This window comes from Mustelus asterias, chromosome 19 (genome assembly GCF_964213995.1).
Source record: "Mustelus asterias chromosome 19, sMusAst1.hap1.1, whole genome shotgun sequence".
NCBI classification, from domain to species: Eukaryota; Metazoa; Chordata; class Chondrichthyes; order Carcharhiniformes; family Triakidae; genus Mustelus; species Mustelus asterias.
In genome coordinates, this window is record NC_135819.1 from 35,941,891 (window position 1) to 35,967,541 (window position 25,651).

The 25,651-nt window shown below is 41.2% G+C and overlaps 1 protein-coding gene across 6 annotated transcripts in view; it reads right to left on the bottom strand.

Moving 5' to 3' along the window:
* Window positions 1–25,651, bottom strand: part of plekha5 (pleckstrin homology domain containing, family A member 5) — a 347,863-nt gene that overhangs the window by 94,854 nt on the left and 227,358 nt on the right. For all 6 annotated transcript variants that reach the window (XR_013500156.1, XM_078235326.1, XM_078235325.1 and 3 more), the window contains exons 6-7: window positions 10,605–10,709; window positions 8,284–8,356 (exon numbers count right to left, since the gene is read on the bottom strand). Coding sequence is in view for 5 of the 6 variants with exons in the window: in XM_078235326.1 (XP_078091452.1) it covers window positions 8,284–8,356; window positions 10,605–10,709 (178 nt within the window). In the remaining variant the exon portion in view is untranslated. The remainder of the gene's footprint in view (window positions 1–8,283; window positions 8,357–10,604; window positions 10,710–25,651) is intronic.

Below are 25,651 nucleotides of genomic sequence, written 5' to 3' on the forward strand. Positions count from 1 at the left end.
ACAATCTAGATGATGGATGGAATAGCTTTGTCAGAAGATTATGTATAATTAAGGTTGAATTAAGTCAGAATTTTGATCGACAAGGTGATTGAGGGTTATGGGGACAGGCAGGAAAGTGGAGTTAAGGCCACAGTCAGATCAACCACAACCTTATAGGTGGAGCAGGTTCAATGGGCCAAATGGCCTACTCCTGCTCCTATTTCTTTTGAGCTTATGCTAACTTGCTTAGAACCCCTGATGTCCATCATAATGTTTATAAATCTCTCATCAATTCCTATAGTTGGCATGAAAGGGCACAGTGGTTAGCACTGCTGCCTCACAGCACCAGGGACCCAGGTTCGATTCCCGGCTTGGGTCACTGAGTTTGCACATTCTCCCCGTGTCTGCGTGGCTTTCCTCCAGGTGCTCCAGTTTCTTCCCACAGTCTGAAAGACGTGCTGGTTAGGTGCAGTGACCTGAATAGGCACCGGACTGTGGCAATGAGGGGAGTTTCACAGTAACTTCGTTGCAGTGTTAATGTAAGCCTTACATAAATAAACTTTAAACTTTGAAAGAGTAGATTCATAAACTGTAATCTTAGATTTGGAGAAAAACTTAAAATATACAATCAAATCAATTTTCAGATTATGAGCTCGGTGCTCATTTAGATCAAATATACAGTTATCAAAATGCTGCTAGCTCTGTTAGTGCTTGTTCTCAAAAATTAGGACAATCAAAACCTCATGTTGGTTGACTGTAGATGAGCAAATCCACCTGAATGGACCTGGAGGCAAGCTGAACCAAAGGAAGCAAACAGCTGTTTTATTTCCAAAGGAGGGATTATGTTAGTGCCAAGACTTCATATATCTCAACTGTAAAACAGCTCCTATATTGGCAACGCAAAGGGCCTATAAAGAACTATTATGCTCACTCTGCCATGGTTCCCAAAGTTGCTAAAATCTTATACAAAACCAAGTTTTATTCTGCTTAATAGGCAACTGGATCCCATTTGAGCAATCATTAGCACCACAGGTTGTCGTTGTCATTGGTTTCCCATCATTATCAAAGATGGCTTTCATTTGTGTATATATAGTGTCATCTGTTGCATGTTCTAATGTGGCTGTGCAGCCGGACTGCAGCCGACACCACAGGTAATGTTTCTTATACTTCCCATTTAAACTTTCCTTCTAATTGCAATATGAAGAAATTAAAATTGTCATTTCAGTTCTTTGCACAAACACAAAGGCAAGAATGTGCAGGATTATAGGGAGAAGGTGGGAGAATGGCATTAGGCAAATTGCTTATTTTGAGACCTAGTGCATACACAATGGGCTGACTGGCCTCCTACTGCACTGTTTTAATTCTGAGGTTCCTTCTCCCTTCATTTAATCAAGATTCTTCAATTTACCCCCTCCTAGAAGGTTTTTTTTTCATATTTGTGCCTTATTGGGTTTCTTGCCAACTCTCCTGGTACCTTTTGGTCTTACTGATTTCCTTCTTGGATTTGATCCTGGTCATGGTTTCTGTCTCTTGCTGAGTACAATGGAGTACATGGTGTTCTTAACAACCTCGGTCTACACTGGTTTTTGATGGCCAACTGGAAGCAGGCCCTGCTGTTCTCCATGTTCTATGTGTTGGCCAGCAGCTTCTTTTTGAGAGGGGTAGGTGAACTGCTATATCTCTTTTACATATATGTTAATATTTTTTCACACTACATATGCTATACGCTCAGTGATTGTCTTAGAACATAGAACATAGAACATTACAGCGCAGAACAGGCCCTTCGGCCCACGATGTTGCACCGACCAGTTAAAAAAAAAACTGTGACCCTCCAACCTAAACCAATTTCTTTTCGTCCATGAACCTATCTACGGATCTCTTAAACGCCCCCAAACTAGGCGCATTTACTACTGATGCTGGCAGGGCATTCCAATCCCTCACCACCCTCTGGGTAAAGAACCTACCCCTGACATCGGTTCTATAACTACCCCCCCTCAATTTAAAGCCATGCCCCCTCGTGCTGGATTTCTCCATCAGAGGAAAAAGGCTATCACTATCCACCCTATCTAAACCTCTAATCATCTTATATGTTTCACTAAGATCCCCTCTTAGCCGCCGCCTTTCCAGCGAAAACAATCTTGGAAATTTTCATTGTGATTGTGGGTCATAACATGCCATTTCTTATATCACCAACAGCATGAACTGGAAAATTCACAGCTCATTCTTCCTCCAGAACTGGTAAAGTCTGAACTGGTGCTTCCTCACCTCTTGCTGTCTGGCATTAATACCAGGACTAAGTCTGGGCAGCATAGAAATGGTTTTGTGCACCACACAATTTAATGATGGGTGTTTGATTCCACTTTCAGCAACCACGCTATCAAAAAAAATGCAATAACTGCCATCACTTCTACTTAAAAACACTAGATGGACTCAAAAGAAGCAACCCAACATCATCACTACCCTGCCTATCAATCCCTATTGTTCACCCTATTGGAACTGCAAGGCAATGTGCCAACACCCACACCCCCCAAGTTACCCTGGATCCCTTCATCTATTGTGCAGATCCCTTCATGTATAGAGAGAATATTAACATGTGTAAAATAGATAAATCAGCTGTGTCTATGCATGTAATCTCAGGTCATCTCATACACTGCTCAGTTTCAGCTGTGGATAAAATATTTAATCGATATGGTGACTCAGTAATATTGAGAGATTTTGTAACCAATTTCCTGGCATAAGAAGCTTGTAATTTTAGTTGGGAGTGGCAAATAAGAACAGAAAGGTTCCCAGAGGTCGACAGGTGAGAAAAATAATATCTGCAATTATTAATCAATAATTCTGGGTAGATGTTTCCTACAGAAGAATATCATGCTGTTTTGCAGTACCATAATAATGAAACATATCCCAACCATCCAGTGTTAACAAGCCATTAAAGTAGCAATGCTCTTGAAGAATGTTCTGAGGAACTTATCACCAAAAGTGGACATTGAAGCAATGACTCAACTAAGCGGAGAGGCAGTAAATTACAATTGTGAAATTATGCTTCATCGCACATTTTGTCTACTAACGATAGTAGAGACATGAAACATAATGATTCATAGTACCTGCTTATTTAATTAATCATACAGACCTTATTAAAAATAATTATAAATTAATTAATGCTGGAAAAGAACATTTTGAAATGTTTAGTACAGTCATCCAAATATATGAAATAGTTTGTTAAAAGATAACCTACAAACTACTAGGGCCGACTGAAAAATCGATATAAGAAATGGCATGTTATGACCCAGAATCACAATGAAAATTTCCAAGACAATCACTGAGCGTATAGCATATGTAGTGTGAAAAAATATTAACATATATGTAAAAGAGATACAGCAGTTATGTCTAAGAATATCTAAGCCTATTGCCTCCAAGAGAAACCCTGCAGCATCAATGCAATTTTTCCCACTTCCCACATCATCTATTTGTGAACTGAACAAGCCATCGCCAACTTATGCAAAGCTGGTTTTGTTACGGTTTCTTCAACCATTTAGAAATGAATCCAGGTTGTCCTGCCTCATTGCACACAGACCTCTAACAGCCAACATGAGTATAACTTGCGTCTCATCTCATAGGATTGACTTGGAATCTGGAGCACCATTTCAAGGCCAACAAAAAAAAACGTTATCAAGATACACAATAAAAGGATTACAAAAGGACACTTCTTGTTCAGTTTACCAAATTGTAAACCCTGCATTATCCTGAATTAAAATGTCTGGATATTAGTGTAAGCCCTTTGCATCGTTTTTTCATATTCCTGTGCTTACCTAAACTGACTGACAAATCTGGAGATAAAAACAAAACTGGTTCTGGTTTCTGAATTTTTCAATGATTGATCTACCTTTTGGTTGATACACCAGTTTACCAAAACACCAAATGTTATATTCCTTTGAATCAACATCACTGTCAATAATTGTGATTTAAACACTGAGAATAATTAATGCTGCCAGTTTCATGATTACTTATGGCCTTTTTAAAAAATGTCACCCCGCATTTATGATTTCATGCAACTCGAGAGAATTAACTGGGTTATATTTCAAGTGCCCTCAAGTAAACATTAATTCCATGGAACCACACAAAAGCTTTTTATGCAGTGTTATGAAGAACTGGAATGCACTGCCTGAAAGGCTGGTGAAAGCAAATTCTATAGGGAATTAGATATACAAGGACAGGAAAAAAAATGTAGAGCTATAATGCGGAAAGAGTAAGGAGCAATACTAATTTGAAAGCTCTTTCAAATAACCAGCATGGACTGGATGGGTTGTATAGACTTCTTCATTACTATACGATTCTGAGAGTCTTCAGATTTAACTTTTCATTAGTGCGCTGTTTCCTCTCAAATCATTTGCTTTATCTCCTTAGCCATTTATTGTAAACTAGAAAATTGTTTTACTCATTTTGCTAATACCCTGCAAATTATTTTGTGATCTAGAGACGCTATTTGATTTTGGTTACTCAATTTCAGCAATATACCATCTTAGTTTTTAAACTAATATTATCCTAGCATTTCAATAACGCACTTACGAATATGAAAAATAGGGGAGTAGACCATTTGACCCTGCTCCACTGCTGAACGAGATCATGGCTGATCTTCGAGCTCAACTCCATATTCCCCCATCTTACTTTGTTCCTTTGGTATTTGAAAAACCATTAATCTCAGTATTGAGTATACTGAGCATCCGCAACTCTCTGGAGCAGAGAATTCCAAAGATTCACATCCTTTTGAGTAGAGGAAATTTTTCCTCATCCCAGTCCTTAATAGCCAATTCCTTATTCTGAGACTGGGACCCTGTGATAAGAACAAAGAACAATACAGCACAGGAACAGGCCCTTCGGCCCTCCAAGCCTGCGCCGCTCATGTGCCCAACTAGACCATTCGTTTGTATCCCTCTATTCCCAGTCTGTTCATGTGGCTATCTAGATAAGTCTTAAACGATCCCAGCGTGTCCGCCTCAATAACCTTGCTTGGCAGTGCATTCCAGGCCCCCACCACCCTCTGTGTAAAATACGTCTCCCTGACATCTGTGTTGAACCGTACCCCCCTCACCTTGAACCAGTGACCCCTTGTGTTCGTCACCTCCGACCTGGGAAAAAGCTTCCCACTGTCTATGCCCTTCATAATTTTATACACCTCTATTAGGTCGCCCCTCATCCTCCGTCTTTCCAGGGAGAACATCCCCAGTTTACCCAATCTCTCCTCATAGCTAAGACCCTCCATACCAGGCAACATCCTGGTAAACCTTTTCTGTACTCTCTCCAAAGCCTCCACGTCCTTCTGGTAGTGTGGCAACCAGAACTGGGCGCAGTATTCCAAATGTGGCCTAACCAATGTCCTTTACAGCTGCAACATCATATGCCAACTTTTATATTCTATGCCCCGTCCAATAAAGGCAAGCATGCCATATGCCTTCTTGACCACCCTCTCCACCTATGCTGCCACCTTTAAGGATCTGTGGACTTGTACACCCAGGTCCCTCTGTGCATCTATACACCTGATGGTTCTGCTATTTATTGTATAGGTCTCCCTTACATTAGATCTCCTAAGATGTTCTAGGTTAACTCGGCAGAGGAACATTTTCTCAGCATCGACCCTGCCACCTCTCATTCTTCTAAACTCCAGGGCATACAGGCCCAGTCTGCTCAATCTCTCCTCGTAGAACTTCCCTTATCCCAGGAACCAGTCCATTGAACTTTTGTTGCACTTTTTCCAGGCACACTTCCTTGGGCAAAAAAGGCTAAACCTGCACACACTACTCCAGGTGTAGCCTCACCATTGCCCTGTACAATTGTAGTAAGTTTCCTTTACTCTTATGCTTCAACCGATGTGTAACAAAATTTAACATAGCTTTGCCTTCCTAATTGCTTGAATACTTGCATATATGCAATGCCTTCCATGCCCGTAGAACATTGTACACATGTTTCAAAAGCAATGGGTTACTTTTGAAGTATAGCACCATTAATAAGCAAACCAGGCAAATTTTCTCACAGCAAGATCCCATGAACAGCAAATTAGATTAATGACCAGTTAACCTGTTTTGTGTTGAGTGATGGATAGATAAATGTTGGCCAGGGCACCAAGATACGTCCTGTATGTCTCTGTTGCTCAATTGACGAGCGTTTTCGACTGTTAACTGAAAGGTTAGTGGTTTGAGACCAGAGACCATTCAGGAACAGAGCTTTCACTGTTTTCTCCACATCAGCACTCATTGTCATACAGTTCTGGGTTGTCATTGGAATATTGACTGTGACAAAATATCCTCAAAAACATTCCCAGCCTCTTTGTTATTCATCGAGTTTCCACAAAACAAAACAGCTTGCATTATTCTTTGAATACAATGGATCTTTTATGCCCACTAAAACAAGCAGAAGGGACCTCAATTTAACACATCATCCAAGACAAGAAAGCACTGTTAATGCAATACTTCCTTGGTTATGAACTGAAATAATCAGATTATCTGATCAAATCCATAGAGAGCCAAAAAAATTCTAAGTCCAGAACGAGCGTAAAAACAGGAGAGTTTCAGATTCGGCGAGGCCACCAGTCAAATCTTTTATTCAAGTTTTATTTATTAGGTGTCACAAATAGGCTTACATTAACACTGCAATGAAGTCACAGTGAAAATCCCCTAGTCGTCACACTCCAGTGCCTGTCCGGGTACACTGAAGGAGAATTCTTCATGTCTTTCGGACTGTGGGAGGAAACTGGAGCACCCGGAGGAAACTCACACAGATACAGGAGAACATGTAGAATCCGTACAGACAGTGACACAAGCCAGGAATCGAACCCGTGTCTCTGGGCCTATGAAGTAGCAGTGCTAACCACTGTTTCCCAAATCTTATAACACATTGTGCAATAAAAAAAATTGATCTGTGTGCAATAAAAATTAAAGCTTTATCTGTCGTCCAACAGTAGAAGTCCGATAGCAGCACATATGCAGGTCTCTGTCTCTGCTGCTATCAGCCAGTCTCCATGGCCCAGCAGCCCCCTGCAAAGCCCCCGTGGCTGATCGCAAGCATTGCCCCACAACGATCTTGATCCCTCCCCCTTCCAATTTCTGTTGCAGAGGGGCAGCAATGCCCCCCTACCCATTGCTGTTGCAGAGTGTGCAGCAGTCCTCCCACCAGTCTGCCCCTAGTATGGCCACGCCTACTCAATTGGTCTCAGCCAGTCCTGCCCCTTGGCACTGCCAATGTGCCAGGCTGGCACTGCCCAAGCGCACGCTCCCTTTCCACCGACCTCCCATGGGGGCACCAATAGCCTCAGATTCTACCAGCGAGGCCATTACGTCTGGTCCCCGTTGATGGAGGATCATATGTGATCCTCGCTGGAGAGAACCTTCCCCGACGAGACCACAGAGGCAAGTATGATTGGACGATTCTTTCTTGGGCTTGCTAATTACATTCAAATCCTGATTTAAATATTTTTAAATAATGTAATCAGCCACTTTGGGTGCAAGGCTGATTGCATCAAATATCCGGTGCCAGTAAGATTACGAGGGGTACAAAATCGGGCGCGAACTTGATTTCTCGCCCCTTTGCGATCTTACCAGCTCGCCCCGCCCATGAGCCCGCAGGACAAAATGGTCAAATCGACTGAGCTCGGAACCCTTTGACTCGAGCTCAATCACTCAGTCAAATTGGCAGTTCAAATAATCAAAGTTGCAGGAAAATGAGTTGTCAGGCTTAACTAATTGAAAATAAAGATGGAGTAGGAAGTCAAAAGCTGTATTGGTGGTTAATTGGTTAAAAAGTCTTTTCCTCCACCAAACAGTTATTACTGGTGATCATTGTATAACTCGTAGGAGTAAAGTTAAAGTAATTGTTTGGATGACTATGTTTGTAGAGACTGAATAAATGCTATAAATCATGTTTAGCACAATTTTATCAAGAGCCAAGAGACCAGAATTTTCTGTGGAATCAGCTTTTTGAGAAAGTGATTACATTTAGATTTTTGTTATACATCTTAGCAGTAGCATTTTGACAACTAAGAATAATAATTCATGTCTCAGCTGCCCTCACAAAGTGCCCTAACTCCCAAAAATACAAGTCATGTTGTCAGTTTGGTGTCTTGCTTGAATAGTTTTGTAATAACAATGGAGCATTAATAAATATTTTACCTGCATAAATATCCGATATAAGATACAAGTATACAAGCAACAGCCACAAAATTAGAGCGATAAGTCAAATGATACAGCTTTGTATAAAAGGGCCTTTGAATTTCAACTCTGTGTTTCCTAAAAATGAACTACACAGGTATCTTACCTCTATAATAGAACAGGCACAGATCAGCAAGGACAAACCAGCGCTTCTTCCAGAGTTTCATACCTGTACTGTCCTACAAAACAATGAAAAATGTTGAATCAGGCATCTTCAATGATTTTGCTATTTGCATCTCTGCTAACAGAGACTGTTAAGTGGCATTCAAGAGCAGCAATTGCCCATTTTGTGGAAAAACTCCAACTCCAAATCTGTAAATGATACAATTAACAGTGATGACACTGTTTATATGTCTCACCCCCAACCTTTCCTGAATACTTACAGCCCAAAATTCAAAATAGAATCCTGCTATTTCTTTCAAAATTGCAGTTTACTGTAAGTTACTTTATCAATCCAGCTATCCTTTCCCGTAACCAAGTGTTTTTGAGGAATGCATTTTCCATTTCAGTGAGGCCATTTTAAAAATATACATCAGGCCAATAGAAGTGGCAAAAACACGAGCTACACAATGGCATTGTGGTGCAACTTAAACTACAATTGTTAATCCTGTCTTATTATATCAAGAATTGAGTGAATCTTTATTTGTTTATACAAAGAAAGAGCTGAACAAGATTATAAGCTTTACAATAATAGTTTACAGAAGTACAAACTGGAAATAATGGTGGTTTGGTTACTGAAACTGTTGTGTATAGCTGCACTAAAAACGCCAAACAAGATTTTGCTTCATTATTTATTTGTTCAAGGAATGCAGGCATTGCTGGCTAAGCCAGCACTTAGTTTTATTGCCCATCCTTAATTTCCCATGAAAAGGTGTTGTTGAACCGCCTTTTTAAACCGCTGCAGCCCACGTGCACCGATAGAGCTACTCGGAAAGGTGTTCCAGGGTTTTGACCCAGTAACATTGAAGAAAAGGCGATATTGTTCTCAGAAAGAATAATGTACAGCTTGGAGGGGAATGCATGCATCTGGTGCTCCTCTTGCATCTGCTGCCCTTGTCTTTACAGGTGATAGAGGATGTGGGTTTGGAAGGTGCTGTCAAAGCACTTTGATGAATTGCTGCAGTCTGCTGTCACAGTGTATCGTTGATGAAGGGAGGGAGTGATGAAGATGGTCGATGGGGTGCCAATCAGGTGGTGGCTTTGTCCTGGAAGGTGTCAAACGTCTTACCTAGGCAGTGCAGAGTATTCTACTGTAGTATTTATGTGGTTGGTTCAGTTCAGTCCTGGTTAATGGCAACCCCCCCAGATGCGGATAATGGGGTGTTTACTGATGGTAATGCAGTTCAACGTCAAGGGGCGTTGGTTGGATTCTCTCTTCTTGGAGATGGTCATTGCCTGGTACTTGTGTAGCACAAATGTTACTTGCCACTTATCAACCCATGCCTGAATATTGTCCAGATATTGCTGCATATGGATGTGGACAATTTCAGTATCTGAAGAGTTGCAAAGGGTGCCGAATATTATGCAACCATCCCCACATCTGACCTTGTGATAAAGAGGCAGTCGTTGTTGAAATAGCTGAAGATGGTTGAGCCTCGACACTATCATGTAAAATTCCTCCATCAATGTCCCAGGACTGAAATGATTTCTTTGTGATAGGCGTGACTCCAACCTTTGGAGGGTTTTCCCTTCGGTTCCCGGTGATTTCAGTTTTCTAGAGTTCCTTCATGCCACACAAGACGCAGACCTGATGTCAAGGGCAGTCGCTTTCACCTCAATTTGAGTTCAACTCTTCTGTACATGTTTGAATCAAGACTGTAATGAGGTCAGGAGCTCAGTGGCCCTGGTACAATCCAAACTGAGCGTCAGTCTGCTGTGTAAGTGCTGTTTGATGGTACTCAACAGCACCTGATGGGCGGTAATTGGTTGGCTTGGATTTGTGCTGCTTTTTGTGGACAGAACATGCCTGGGTAATGTTCCACATTCCTGAGGAGATGCCAGTGCTAGAGCTGTACTAGAACAGTTTGGCTAGGCATTGTACAATCAGAGGAAAAGGGTTCACATCTGGGGAAATGGTTTATACAAAAAGGTTGATTTAGCCACAACTGGATATTGTGCACAATTTTATCTCTTTGGTTTCTTCAGTTGTCATTTGAGGAAACAATTATTTCCCAGTTTATTTTATCAAAAATCAAATCTGAAAGATCATGGCTGAAATATACTGGTGGGGAGAGGGTGAGTAACTGGATGGTATATACTATTCTGTCTCAGTATACGTGCGTATTTTTAATGTTTGACCACTATTTCAAAACTTGAAATATATCAATATATATTGAGAAATAAATTGACTTGTTTCATACGTGATATGTAACAATAGATTCCTCACAAAGACCACAATAATGTCATAATTCAAACGGCGATGCATACCTGTTTATAAAGCCAGCCACGCTTTATCACTGGTGCATTAGCATTCCTCTTAATAGAATTTGACCTTTTGCCAAAATTATGAATTTTCTTTGAAGGTCTTGATGACTGAATAGGGATTGAGAGAACAAATACTGGAGTCAATTAAAAATTATTTTAGGTGTGCCAAATAAATCTTACAGCATTACAGAAAACGGAAATAAGAAAAACGTAGCCAAATATTCTTTGCATTGTACAGTTGAATGGCATATCAAAATACTTCAGTGATTGTTATGCAATTGGGGGGGGAGAGAGAGACAGACAGATGGAAGAGGATAAAATAAAGCTAGGCTGATTTCTCCACTGAGCTGGTCCCAGCTATGACGAAAAAAGGAGGGGATGAGGGGCGGACCAGGCCGGTTTCCACTGTTAATCCTAGACCCATAAGTGCACCATGACCCAAATATGATAAAGAGCAATGTCTGATGGGACTGTAGTTTCAAGGGCAGGATCTGGTCTTCAGGTCCTTCCAGATTTCTGGATATTGGATAAGGGGTCTGGGACAGGTTTTATAAAATACACATTACATATTTGTAAATTCAATGTTTTTAAGCGAATTATTTTACAAAATTTCAATCAAACTACATAGCAAGTTAGAAATACTGTTAACCATCCCTCTTCATTTCCATATCATAACTGAAGCCCTTACCACATACCCAAACTTTGCTTAGTTTCTTTTTCGACCGCAGGTGCACCTCCCACTCTGTCATGGATTTCTTAGAGAAGCTATGTTAAGTTAGATTATGCTAGGTTTCCATCTAGCACGGAGATCTTCATTATGTTATTCCTAGATAGAATCTACAGAAGACTGTTGAAATAGTATTCAGAATGGGTCTAAAATCAACTCTCGCCCTCAAGGGCTCTTTTGTAAAGTCATTAAAGGTAGATACTTGTTGTTTGTGTAGTTCTGATCTGCTGATAGATAAATTTATCTGTCTTAGTTATTTTTACCCTAGTTGTAGTTGAACAGGCAGCTTATGAGTAAAGGGAATAGAACTCTAAGTTAGAGACATCAGATCTCTGGAATGATGAGTTCTGCAAGGTAATATAAACCAAGGGAAGCAGTGATGGAATAGTTAAGAATATTGTATCATAAATAAGGAGAGGTTGTGGCTGAGGAGCCAAATACTGAGCTCAGCATTTATACAGTAAAGAGTCTAACAACACCAGGTTAAAGTCCAACAGGTTTATTTGGTAGCAAACGCCACTAGCTTTCACAGCGCTGCTCCTTCGTCAGGTGAGTGGAGATCTTCCACTCACCTGACGAAGGAGCAGCGCTCCGAAAGCTAGTGGCTTGTGCTACCAAATAAACCTGTTGGACTTTAACCTGTTGTTAGACTCCTTATTGTGTTTACCCCAGTCCAACGCCAGCATCTCCACATCTCAGCATTTATACCAGATGTCCTGCAGACCTCACATCATTGTGCGCCCTGTGAGCATTATTAACTTTAATTAATCCACAAGTAAAAGACTCTGTGACCAGAACCCTCATTCCCGGTACAGAGACAATTTCAAGCTTTCGTCCCCAGATTGGTTCCTTAAACAAGTGGGACAGGAAGGCCACAAGCAAATTGATGCTTGTTACTTTAAGACATGTGAGTTGGAGGATAACTGTACAGCTTAGTTCAACTTCACCTTTTTATGTCTACTTAAAGGAAACAATCTACTTTGTTCTTTTGTTGCTTTGCTCACCTTCCTGATGATCAAGTCAAAACTGTCAAGTCCCCATATGGAGGGGACAATAGGCATGAACTAAAAATGGTTCCACACCACAATATATTACTGGTCATCCCTTCAAATTATTGAAGGTGCTGCATTTGAAAGCATCTGTTGAAACTCAATCATCTACAAATGGACATCATGAATCTCACATTGTGGAATATTATAAATAAACAAGCAATGTAGTTATAAACCAAGCATAATCAATGCAAATCCCTTGGTGTTTCAATCTCGACTGACATATGCACCACTGAACAAATGCTAACCAGTGGTCTAAGTTCATCAAATCAAAACTCAAAGTTCCACAGTTGTCTGAAGTAACAATTTGGCTGTGGCTTTCCTCTGCTAATCCATCAGGGACTAGGCTGGGGAGAAAAGCTTGGAGTTGCCTCCTCACCAGCAATGAGTGTTCTGATCAGAGAATCTTTCACTACTTCATTGATCCAGTCATTATTCAAAGAAGCAATGCTGAAACGTTACAGCAATTAACTACATGCTGCCCATCAATTTTAAATGGTCGAACAAGAAGCACCTTGTACAAATACTGTATAAAAACACTCAGAACGATGTTTTGAACTCCAGAGGAATGTCACTGAGGCATTAATACTTATCACTGCATTATCTGCTACATCTCTTAACATTTTTACCTCAATTAGTATTAGTAAGATATAATTTAAGGTCTAGAATAATGAGGCTGCTATAGACCCTGCATTGTTACATGAAACTTTATACAGTAATCACTGACATTCTCTTCCCTTCAGTCAGGTGAAATCATGGATTTCAGTTATTAGTTCAAACTTGCATTAATGCCCTCAGTATACCAGGACTTTCATACTACCTTCATGTTTCTAAAATTATTCAAACTAAAGCTCCCTTAGCATTTCAGTTTACACTTGCATAGATAAGTAACAATAGTGCCAGTCATTCAATGGAATAGCGTTTTGCTGGTCCCATTGTACTGAGAAGCCAGCATGGCACTGTAACAATATTTGTATTTGCCCAATGGCATCAGTCTCACTCCTTAAATTAACAGCGGTGCACTGCAACATGTCAACCAACTAATAATGACCACTTCAGTTTCTTACAAAACATGTAACACAACTCTATGTACATGAAAGTAATGCAGGGTACACTGTCTATGGGCTTGGATTATATGCAGTAAAATCTGGAGCAGTAATTGTGCACAGTCAGCTATATATTGTCAATAGAACAGAAATTCATGATCCAAGGTGATAACCAGATGTAACAGCAGTTTAATGTTGAAATAACAATGCAATCATACCTATTCCACTGCCAATAAAAAAGATCCATTTTACATTGGTCTCGGGTGCAAAGGGTGACACCACAGATTTACTTGACAGTTTCAATTTATACTAATTCATTGGGAAGTAGTAGAATATTTAAACATAACTTTGGGAAGCACTATAGTGGCAAATAAAAATATAAACTACGATACCAGTTCACCAAAAAGCTATAGTCAGACCCAACAAGAGCAGATGGAGTTGTCCCTTAATAACACATCTTAGTGGCATAGAAGTTACATTTCCATTGTTTCCACCAGTACCTTGAATAAATATTTACATATCACTGTATCAAAATACTTATAGAAATTTTACAAATTAGCTTGCAAAGAATTAATACTTACAAAGTATAGAACATAGTTCAGGGCTTTGAATGACTCAATGTATTGTCATAATCGCATTAAATTATTGTTTTAAGTGAAATGCCAAAAATTAAATATCAACAGCTCTTGAAATTACAGAGCCTATTACTGCATGATTCATTCGAAGAGCAGATAATACAGCTACCCAATTTAAAACCTCTTCACAGCTGAAAGTACAATAAAGTGACATTTCAGGTTAGGTTGCATCTTCAGAACAAGATACAGTTTGGATTCCTCAAAGTAGATCAGTTCAAATTTTGATAATACATCAATTTGATGTTGATGAATATCCATACTCAACTTTGCTTTTCAGTGTACAATTTGACTCCCTGTCAAGCACATTGACACTTACAAGAAAAGCAATGTATTTATAATCCAGTTACTTCACTAAATGCACACTGAATTATTTAAAAGATCAAACCACGGTTGACAAAAACACAGCTTTCCTATTAAACTAGATCCTTGATCAAGAGCTGACAGCGAAAGGCTATTGTAATTCAATTTTTCATTATTACTTGGAGGCCTGTAGTATAGTGAGCAGTGCTCTTGAAAAACTTCCGAGGCCAATCAGAAATCATGGATTTGTTTTCACATCACTACTTTCTTTTCTATGATGCCAAATTTCTTCTCCAGGATTTGATTTCAGGCTTAAAGTCTTTAAGTTATAGTATATTTATTAGTGTCATAAGTAGGCTTACATTAAAACTGCAATGAAGCTACTGTGAAAATTCCCTAGTCGCTACACTCTGGCACCTGTTCGGGTACACCGAGGGAGAATTTAGCATGGCCAATGCAACTAACCAGCACGTGTTTTGGACTGCGGGAGGAAACCGGAGCACCCGGAGGAAACCCACACAGATACAGGAGAACGTGCAGACTCCACACAGACAGTGACCCAAGCTGAGAATCGAACCCGAGTTCCTGGCGCTGTGAGGCTGCAGTGCTAACCACTGTGCCACCGGGCCACCCTTATATGACTATATTGCAAGCCAATCAGCATTAAAATAGTGATCATCTAATAACTATTTTGCGGCAGTTCGAAGGAAGATCATAATGAAAAAAGTTGCAAAAGTGATTTTGCCCTAATTTGCCACATATGCAAAACTAATAGAGCAAGAAGTTCAATATTGCAAACCTCCAAATGCTAACAGCAACATGGAGGAAAAATGGACTATTATTTTCACAGAACTTATCTAGAATACAGCTTTGTTTAATACAGCTACAAAAAGCAACTGAAGAGTGTATACATGTGTTTATGTGTGAGAAAGATCTGCATAGATATGCAAGAATGAAAGAGGAACAAATCTGATTAACATTTTAAGAAATCAAAGGTCAGGAGTCTCAGGATAATTGACTTACACCTGATGAAATGAGTTGACAGCAGGGATTTGCTTCAAATGAACGACTTTAGTTCACAATGGAAGATTGGTTTTAAATCTACATATGATCCAACTCAAGTTATTACACAAGCAAAAGAGAAGTTTCCCTGTTTCTACACATAGAAGAATAGAGGGTTATAATGATCGATTCAGATGAAGAAAGACAGGAGGCGGCTCAACGAAGCATAAACTTTAGCATAGATTGGTTGGGTTGAATGGCCTGTTTTTGTGCCATTAACCTACGCAACCTCATGTACTTAACTACTAGACAGTTCTATTTCGTTGTTTTTTCAGACCTGCTTTTAGTGAACGTTACAATCATCCTTGCTTTCGAAGATAACACAATTGAAATTTATTGCCCTAAGAGTTCCGATCTGGGTCAAAATCCCAATTTCCCGCTCACACAAAAAGTTACCTACTTCCGAATTTATCTCAGCCCATCTTCCAATGGATGCTCTAATAGAGGGTGGCAGGGACTGGGTGATGGGAGGTAAGGAGTAGGATTGGAGGGGATGGGAAAGGGGGTAGAGTGACAGGGTTGGTGAGGAGATAGGGTGGCAGTGGGTAACATGGTAGATGGCACAGGCGGGTAAGGTGGTAGGGTGGATGAGGCGTGTACTATGGCAGGAGATGCGTAACAGGGCGGTGGGGTGCCGCGGCGGCACAGGGCGGGGAGCGCGTGGCGGCACAGGGCGGCGGGGGTGCTGCGGCGGCACAGGGCGGCGGGGACGCCGCGGCGGCACAGGGCGGCGGGGACGCCGCGGCGGCACAGGGCGGCGGGGGCGCCGCGGCGGCACAGGGCGGCGGGGGCGCCGCGGCGGCACAGGGCGGCGGGGGCGCCACGGCGGCGGGGGCGCCACGGCGGCACAGGGCGGCGGGGGCGCCACGGCAGCACAGGGCGGCGGGGGCGCCGCGGTGGCAGGGCGGCACGGGATGGGTGAGGCGGCAGGGTGGCACAGGGTGGGTGCGGCGGCAGGGTGGCACAGGGTGGGTGCGGCGGCAGGGCGGGTGAGGCAGCAGGGCGGCACAGGGTGAGTGCGGCGGCAGGGTGGCACAGGGCGGGTGAGGCGGCAGGGCGGGTGAGGCGGCAGGGTGGCACAGGGTGGGTGAGGCGGCAGGGTGGCACAGTGCGGGTCTGGCGGCAGGGTGGCACAGGGCGGGTGCGGCGGCAGGGTGGCACAGGGCGGGTGCGGCGGCAGGGTGGCAGAGGGCAGGTGCGGCAGCAGGGTGGCACAGGGCGGGTGAGGTGGGAAATTAAACTGGTTTGTAGAATGTCATGGGGTGCTTGTGACAGTAGGGTGGCATGGAGTAAGGTAGTAGGAGCTGAGTGAGGGGTATCATGGCAAGGGATGGGAGAATGGTTAGGGCGTATGAAGGGGAAGGATGAGTCAGAGGTAGTCAGTGTGGTAAGCGGTCGATGGTTCGTCAAGTTATACAGTGGGGTTTGGAGCATGTCTGGGGTTGTGGTGGTGGTCAGTGATTTCACTACCCAGGAGTACGGCTGCTTTTAATCCTTGTAACATTTCCTGGGTAGCTCAGAGTTTCAGAGGGTTCCAGATGAAAGGGAATTGTCGATCAAAAATCCAATTCAGACTGCGGGAGCGGGTGGGATGAGGTTCCCAGCACAATGCATTTGTCAAAGAGAAGTTAGCATTTCTGGACAATTGTCACATAAACCCTTACCAGAGGGATTTCCCTGCGCATTTCAGGGACACACACCTCCCCACCCGCCCCCAAACCAACGCTGGGGAGCGATGAAGTCACAGACCAATGCAAGTGACATTCCTCCCATGGCACTGCCTCTGGAGTGCAGTTTCTGTTGTTTACTAATGTCTTTCTACAGCCTAAAAGCAATAGCATTTTCCTCTTAGCAAATTTATTGAAGCAATATGTCACAAGACAAGCACAAAGTAACAACGTTATGCCCTTACCAATAATGTAGGATACAGGCCTAATACTATTGATCGACATTCGTACATAGTTTACACAGAAATGGCAAGAGAAAGCTGGCCTTTCAGCCCAACCAGATTATTTATTGTTTATCCTCCACGCTGCTTCAATGGCCAATTCCAGGAGTGTAATATCACACGTTCACATCCCTATGCATAACACTCTCTTGCTCTCTGTCCCAAACCTCTTGCATTTAACTTCACACCTACACTCCCTCACTCTAGGTCCCGTAATCAATGGAAGTCTTCTATATCTATCAATGGTATCTTGTCCCCTCACCTCTGACAAAGTTTCAAGTCTTTCTTTGTAATTATGCTGGCTCATAATAAGCAGCTTCCTAGAGAATCTGTGCAATACCTCCTTTACTAGTGGGCCAACAATCTTTCTATATAGCGTGGAGCCCAAAACTGGACAACGTACTTCAGTTGTGATTGTACCAAGGTTTTAGATAGATTCACCATTATATCTCTATTTTCTCTACTTTTATATTATGTACCTCTAGCTGTAAAACTAAATATTCCACCAGCTTTCTTTTTAAAAAAGTTATCTACTGAAGGAACAGTATTTGCTTTGTGTACCTGAACCCTTGCTCTTCTACATAACATAAGTCCCTGCCGTTCAAAATGCAGTTATTGCTTTCATTTTTATAAAAGCAAAATATGTTCCCTCCCACTGACAATGCCACTTTTTTTTGCCCATTCATCCATCTCATCAGTATTCTCTCTCACATTTCCTTTTATTCTCAGAATGATTTACTGCACTTGCTGTTTTAGTATAGCCTGCAAATTTAGAGACAACTCCCTTTGGCCCCGTACCCAAATCACTGTTTCGGTTCACCATGTACATCACTGAACAAATGCAAACAATTGAATGTCCTTAATTCCTGCTTCGCTTACACATTTCTGACCAATAATCACATTTATTTTCCTTCCTTTAATTCGATATCCCTTAACCACCGCCGATAATCTCCCGTGTTGCACATCGTCGAGAAATAAACATACATCACATCCACTGCATGTTTCCTATCCATGATATTTGCCAAAAACTCAAAAGTTTCTTTCTGGAAATCTATGCTAGCCTTTTCTAATTACTTCCTTTCAGCCAGACGCTTAATAATTTCATCAGTATGTAAATCCCTGTCACAGGTGTCAAACTTGGATGACCTAGATTTACCTTAGTTAACTGTGCCTTCATTTTTGAAAAAAGATGTTACATTTGCTACTCTATAGTCTTTGGACATGCATCCAATTCTCAGTCCGGGGGCAGGGGGGGGGGGGACCCTAAAGAAGTTCTGGATATCATAGAAATCCTACAGTACAGAAAGAGACCATTCGGCCCATCGAGTCTGCACCGACCACAATCCCACCCAGGCCCTACGCCCATATCCCTACATATTTATCCACTAATCCCTCTAACCTACACATCTCAGGACACTAAGGGCAATTTTAGCATAGCCAATCAACCTGACTCTCACATCTTTGCACTGTGGGAGGAAACCGGAGCACCCGGAGGAAACCCACGCAGACACGAGGAGAATGTGCAAACTCCACACAGACAGTGACCCAAGCCGGGAATCGAACCCAGGTCCCTGGAGCTGTGAAGCAGCAGTGCTAACCACTGTGCTACCGTGCCGCCCCAAACGAGCAAACGACTCGGTCACCTATAGTTAGTGTACCCAGAAAGAGTGAATTTAACTTTAAAAAAAAAATTCATGCTTTCCTTTTATTCCTTGCCAGTTTTATCCTCAAGTTGATGTGTGACTGGATGTTATTGTCTCAATTTCGACATTTCCTTCCCTTGTTCTTTAAAAATGAGAGTTTGATCTATTCATGTTTTGAAGTGAACATATTTTTCCCTCACTTATTACTGTATGATTCTTATAGAAAAGAGAGTAGCCAAAGAAGAAACATAGAAGCAGGGAGAATGAGCAGTTGCAGAAATTTATCAAGGGAAAGTGTTAACATGGAGAATGAACAATTGCAGGGATTCCACAAGGTAAAGTTTTAACATGAAAAACTGACTGTATGGATGTTAAAATGAAAAACAAAATCAATTGCATGCAATACCACTTAGAAGAATAACAGCTTTATGGCTATTAACTGTGCATTAACTGCACAATACACAATTCACAGAATCACAGAACTGTCACAGAGCAGAAGGAAGCCATTCGGTCCATCACAACTGCACTGGCTCTCCAAAATGGGCATCATGACTTTGTGCCATTCTCCTGCCTTTTCCCCGTGCCCCTATGCATTGCTTCTATTCAAGTTATCATCTGGCCTATTGAATGCCCCGATTGAACCTGCCTCCACCGCACTTCCAGGCAGCACATTCCAGACCCGAGCCACTTGTGAAAAGTATTTTCTTACACCATATTTGCTTCTTTTACAAAACACTTTAAATCTGTGCCCTCTCATTTTTGATCTTTTTACAAGCAGGAACAGTTCTCCCTATTTACTTTGTCCAGCCCTTATAACTGAAGCTTCTCATTCCTGGAATCCTTCTTGCAAACCTTTTCTGCACTCTCTCCAATGTGTTCACATCTTTCCTATGGTGTGGCACCCAGAACTGTACATAATACTCCAGCTTACGTCTAAGTAGTGCCTTGTATAAATTCAGCACAACTTCCTTGCTCTTGTACTCTGTGCTCCTTTTAATAATGCCCAGAATACAATATACTTTATTAACTGCTGCTCTCTCTACTTGTCCTGCCACCTGCATTGATCTACGCAAATATACACCCAGCTCCCTCTGCTCCTGCACCGGCTTAAGAACTTTACCTCTTATTTTATATTGTCTTTCCATGTTCCTGCTATCGAAACGTACCATATCACACTTCTCTGCATTGAATTTTATCTGCTTATTGCACCAATTTGTCTATGTCCATTTGAAGTTCCACACTGTCCTCTTCAGTTACAATACTTCCAAATTTTGTGCCATCACAAACTTTGAAATTGTCCCCTGCACAACAAGATCTAGAACATTAATGTATGTTAGGAAAAGCAAGGATCCAAAAACCAACCTCGAGAAACAGCACTACAAATCTTCTTCCAGCCTGAAAAATATCCATCAACTGTTACTCTTTGCTTTCTACTATTCACAACTTTTTGTACCTATGTTGATATTGCCCCTTTTATTCCATGAGCTATAACTTTTCTCACAAGTCTGTTGTGTGGCACCGTATCAAATGCCTTCTGAAAATCCATGTACACTACATCAACAGCATTACCCTCTTCACCCTTTCTGTTAAATCCTCAAGAAATTTGATGCTCAAAGCAGCTGTGCAGGTTGAGGCTGTGGTTAAGGCGGCGTATGGTGTACTGGCCTTCATCAATCGAGGAATTGAGTTTAGGAGTCGTGAGATAATGTTGCAGCTATATAGGAACCTGGTCAGACCACACTTGGAGTACTGTGCTCAGTTCTGGTCACCTCATTACAGGAAGGATGTGGAAGCCATAGAAAGGGTGCAGAGGAGATTTACAAAGATGTTGCCTGGGTTGGGGGGCATGCCTTATGAGGATAGGTTGAGTGAGCTCCTAACATACATTAATGTTCTAGATCTTGGTGAGACGAAGGATGAGGGGTGACCTGATAGAGGTGTATAAGATGTTGAGAGGTATTGATCGAGTAGACAGTCAGAGGCTTTTTCCTAGGGCTGAAATGGTTGCCACAAGAGGACACAGGTTTAAAGTGCTGGGGAGTAGGTACAGAGGAGATGTCAGGGGTAGGTTTTTCACTCAGAGGGTGGTGGGTGCGTGGAATGGGTTGCCAGCAACTGTGGTGGAGGCGGATTCAATAGGGTCTTTTAAGAGACTTTTAGATATGTACATGGAACTTAGTAAGATAGAGGGTTATAGGTAAGCCTAGTAATCGCTAAGGTAGGGACATGTTCGGCACAACTTTGTGGGCTGAAGGGCCTGTATTGTGCTGTAGTTTTTCTATGTTTCTAAATTCCAGCAATTAATTAAACACAATCTCACCTTCAGAAATCTATGCTGGCTCTTCCTAATCAACACACATTTTTCCATGCGACTACTAATTCTATTGTTTCCTCAAAGCTAATTAATTCTAGAAGCTTGCCACCACTGATGTTAAACAGACTGGTCTGTATTTGCTGGGACTATCCTTACCACCTTTTTTGAACAAGGGCGTAACTTTTGCAATTCTCGAGTTCTCTGGCAGCTCCCCTGAGTCTAGATAAGGTTGGGAGACTATGACCAATGTCCTTGTAGTTTCCATTCTCACTTCCTTCAATATCCTTGGATCTCTTATCTGGTCCCAGTGTCTTGTCAACTTTAAGCACCGACAGTCATTTCAACACATTCTCATTAATTTTGAATCCTTCTCGGGATAGATCCCTCCTCTATCTTCATGGAATGGGTAGCCTTGATAAAAGCAGATGCAAAGTATTAATTTAACACCTGCCATACCTCCAGACTCCATAAGCGGAATTTTCCCATTCTGCCTGCCATGGGAATCGTAATGGGCAGGGACACAGACCAAACAAAGGTCCGCTGACTACGGGTGGGATTTTTCAGCCTTGGGGCGAGAGCGGCCTGAAAATCCCGCCCTGCGTGTAAATTTCCTTTTTGGTCCTTAATCGGCCCCTACTCCTCCATCCTTGGCTTTTGGAGGTCCCAGTGGAACAAAATTAAATTAAACACGAGTACTTTGTATGATGTAATTGAGTTTAGTTTGCTGGGTTGAGATTCGAAGTTGAATTTTGAATTTGAAATTCTTGGATGTAACACATAGTGAATTATTGGTGATAAGAGAGTATTAAACATTAGGTTAAATAAGTTGCTGTACACTTTCCCCACTTTGTTGCTATTTTTGTTACACTGGTATCTTGTTGAGAGATTTGGCAGGGCACATTGAATAGAAACTTCCTGTTTTCTAAGTTCAAATGCACATGTGTGGGCGCTGGAGGTTGCTGTCCAATTTATATATCAGCGTCGTTATTTCTAAGGCAAAATCCAGACCAAAAATGAAGGTCATGAAGTTGCAGGACTTGCCCATTAAAAACGCCGGAAAAAGTCAGGACGAGTCAATTCAGGTATGTGAAGTGTTAATGACGTGATAAACCTTAATTAATACAAAGCAATTTCTTTGGCAATTATGTGTGTGGATTCTCATTCTACAGGATTTTAATTGTTGGAGATTTTTTAAAATTAAAATTAATCTTTAACTTTTTTATCTCTATTTGTCTCTCTTGATCCCATATTCCCTTCCCTTCCAATTCCACTTTCAGTAAATTATTTCACATTTGAATTAAATATTCAAATTTGAGACGACCTGGTTAAAATTTGCAAGCCTCAGTAAGAATGTTTCAATCTGACTGATTGAAGAATCACGTTGTTGCTTGACCTTTTCACAGATCTAATTTCAGACCCCTGATGACCATAGGTTATCACTTAAAAGTTCATTAAGAAAAGTCAATGGAGAGCTGCAAGAATAATAACCAATGCTCGCAGTTCATTCGCTAAAACCTGGGCCATTAACTCATGTATATTTATACCAATTACGCCAAGCAAAAATAATTAGAAGATGAAAGATTATAGTGTGACCTCTGTGTAAAATCAAATTACAGTTAATTAGAAGAGTAAGCATGCAAAATTAGAAAAATCTGGACCAAGCCAACATAAAAAGATGGGTGGCTGATCTTATTAACACATCTGGAGAAATGCTGTCTAATCCCATATCCCTGCTTATTCTTCATTCTCCGTATTTTTCCTCTTTTTCAAGGAACTAGCTAATTCACTTTTAATAAAACTTTCTTAACCAGATTCAACAATGGTTTCTGGTAGGCATTTCCAAATTCTAACCTGAAGTTAACGATTAAAATTTCTCTTAATGTCTTGGTGATCAGTTTAAATGTAGACCCTTTGGTCTTAATCTTGCTCACGTCAAAGCAATCCATCAATATTTATCCCATTGACCCTTCATAACTTTGAAGAACTGTCACAGTCATTCCTTTCTCAACTGCAACTTCTCAAGCTCTTTCATTACTCTCCATTTATTAGTAAACAATGCACTGAGTTCTTTGGGCAACATTTAATAGTATCACAAAAAACATTATAACTCCAATAATAAACTATTCAAGTAAGAGGAAACCAGATAATCAAGTGTATCAACTATGATTACAAAAGAAAAATATGATAATATGATAGTATGATAATAAACTAAAGCATGGCACCACAGTGGTTAGCACTGCTGCCTCACAGCGCCAGGGACCTGGGTTCAACTCAGGCCTTGGGTGACTGTTTGTGTGGAGTTTGTACGTTCTCCCTGTGTTTGCGTGGGTTTCTTCTGGGTGCTCCAGTTTCCTCCCACACTCCAAAGGTGTGTGGGTTAGGTTGATTAGCCATGATAAATTACCCCTTGTCACAGGGATTAACAGGGCAAATATGTGGGGTTACGGGGAAGGATCTGGGTGGGATTGTTGTCAGTGCAGGCTCAATGGGCTGAATGGCCTCCGTCTGTACTGTATTCTATTCTTTTCAATGAAATGTCAACATTTGTTCAACAGAGTGGAGGAGTTTTGAGATGAGACTGAACAGGTGGAAATGAAGAAAACGGAAAGAGCTGCATGTAAACCACAGATTACTCACAGACAAAATAACAAATATATCAGCTGAGGAGCATAGAAATCATAGAAACCCTACAGTGCAGAAACAAGCCATTCGGCCCATCAAGTCTGCACCGACCACAATCCCACCCAGACCCTACTCCCATATCCCTACACATTTACCCGCTAATCCTTCTAACCTACGCATCTCAGGACACTAAGGGGCAATTTTAGCATGGCCAATCAACCTAACTCGCACATCTTTGGACTGTGGGAGGAAACCAGAGCACCTGGAGGAAACCCATGCATGCTTAAAGACAACTTTAATCGGCACTCTAAAGCCTGGCCAGTTATAGATTAAGGTAAGCATATTAAAGTGGTGAAATGTGGAGGTGAAATAGTACAATTGTCTGATGGATATAGCTTTCACATTTGAAAGCTCAACCACAACTTGTGTGGGAATTGTAATGTTCAAGTTCCATAAACATCTACATTTGCAGAAGGATCAATCAGAAGTCTCGGACAACTCTTCTCATTTTATACCGTTTCTGATCTTGTTTTAAAACAGTTTATTTATTATGCAAATCTGGTATTTCATTCCCAGTAGCCTCTTGCAGTTTGCTGCTTCTGAGCATTGTTTAATTTCCAAATACATCTAATTAACAGTTTTAGCCTGCAAATACTGGTCTTTTCACATGGTACTTTGTCTTTGAAAGGATACTAATGTTGTTTTTATTCCATCTCAGGTACACTACATAGCTTAATGATGTATTTTTTTATTCTTGAGGTTGCTACTTGATGAGTGACGGGCCTTGGAATATGGTTTTGAAATCATTGAAGACTGTCTACTAATAAAAATTATTTTATTTTGAGAACACATGGTTAACATTTTGGAGGAGAACAGTGTTACCCTTAGTAATGCAGATCTCTGTCTACTCAAAATATTGATCTCTCTATTTATTTCGCTTTTAGAAATTGGGAAGTATTTCTAAGACATAGCCCTTCAATTACACTTTCTTATTCATTTAATAACTGAAGGGAATAAACTGATTAAGCATGAGAGATTATTAGCAAAATCAAGAACACAGGACCGGAGGTAACCTTGTGACACGGGATAGTAATTGCTTGGTAGGTAGCAGTCAGACTGGATTTTGATAAAGAATAAAGGATTTTTTGTCAGATGCGGTGGGATGTGACAAGATGTGTGCCCTAGTAATCTGTATAGAGGCTCATCTTTTCACCATATTTAAGGCTAGGTCATATATATCGTTAATGGGAAATCATGTTTACTTCAGCTGTTTGAATTTTTTGATGAGATAAAAAGAGGGTTGATGAGGTGTGCATGGACTTCCAAAAGGTGTATGAAAAAATGACAGAGAACAGGATTGTCAATAATGTTAAAGCCCATGGAATAAAAAAGGACAGTAGCAGCATGAACACAAAGTTAGTGGAGTTTCAGGAAACAGTGGTTTGTTGGTTGTTTTTGGGACTGGAAGATGATATATAGTGCGATCTCCCAGGGATCAGTCCTAAGATTATCACTTACCTTGAACCATATTAATGACCTGAACTTTGGTGTGCAGAGCACAAATTTCAAAATTTGTGGATAATAAAATAAACTTATGTTATGAACTGAGGAGATCAGTGACGGAGGACATAGCCAGGCTGGTGGAATGAATAGACACATGCCAGATCAAAATTAATACAGTGAAATGTTGTGAGATTCACTTTG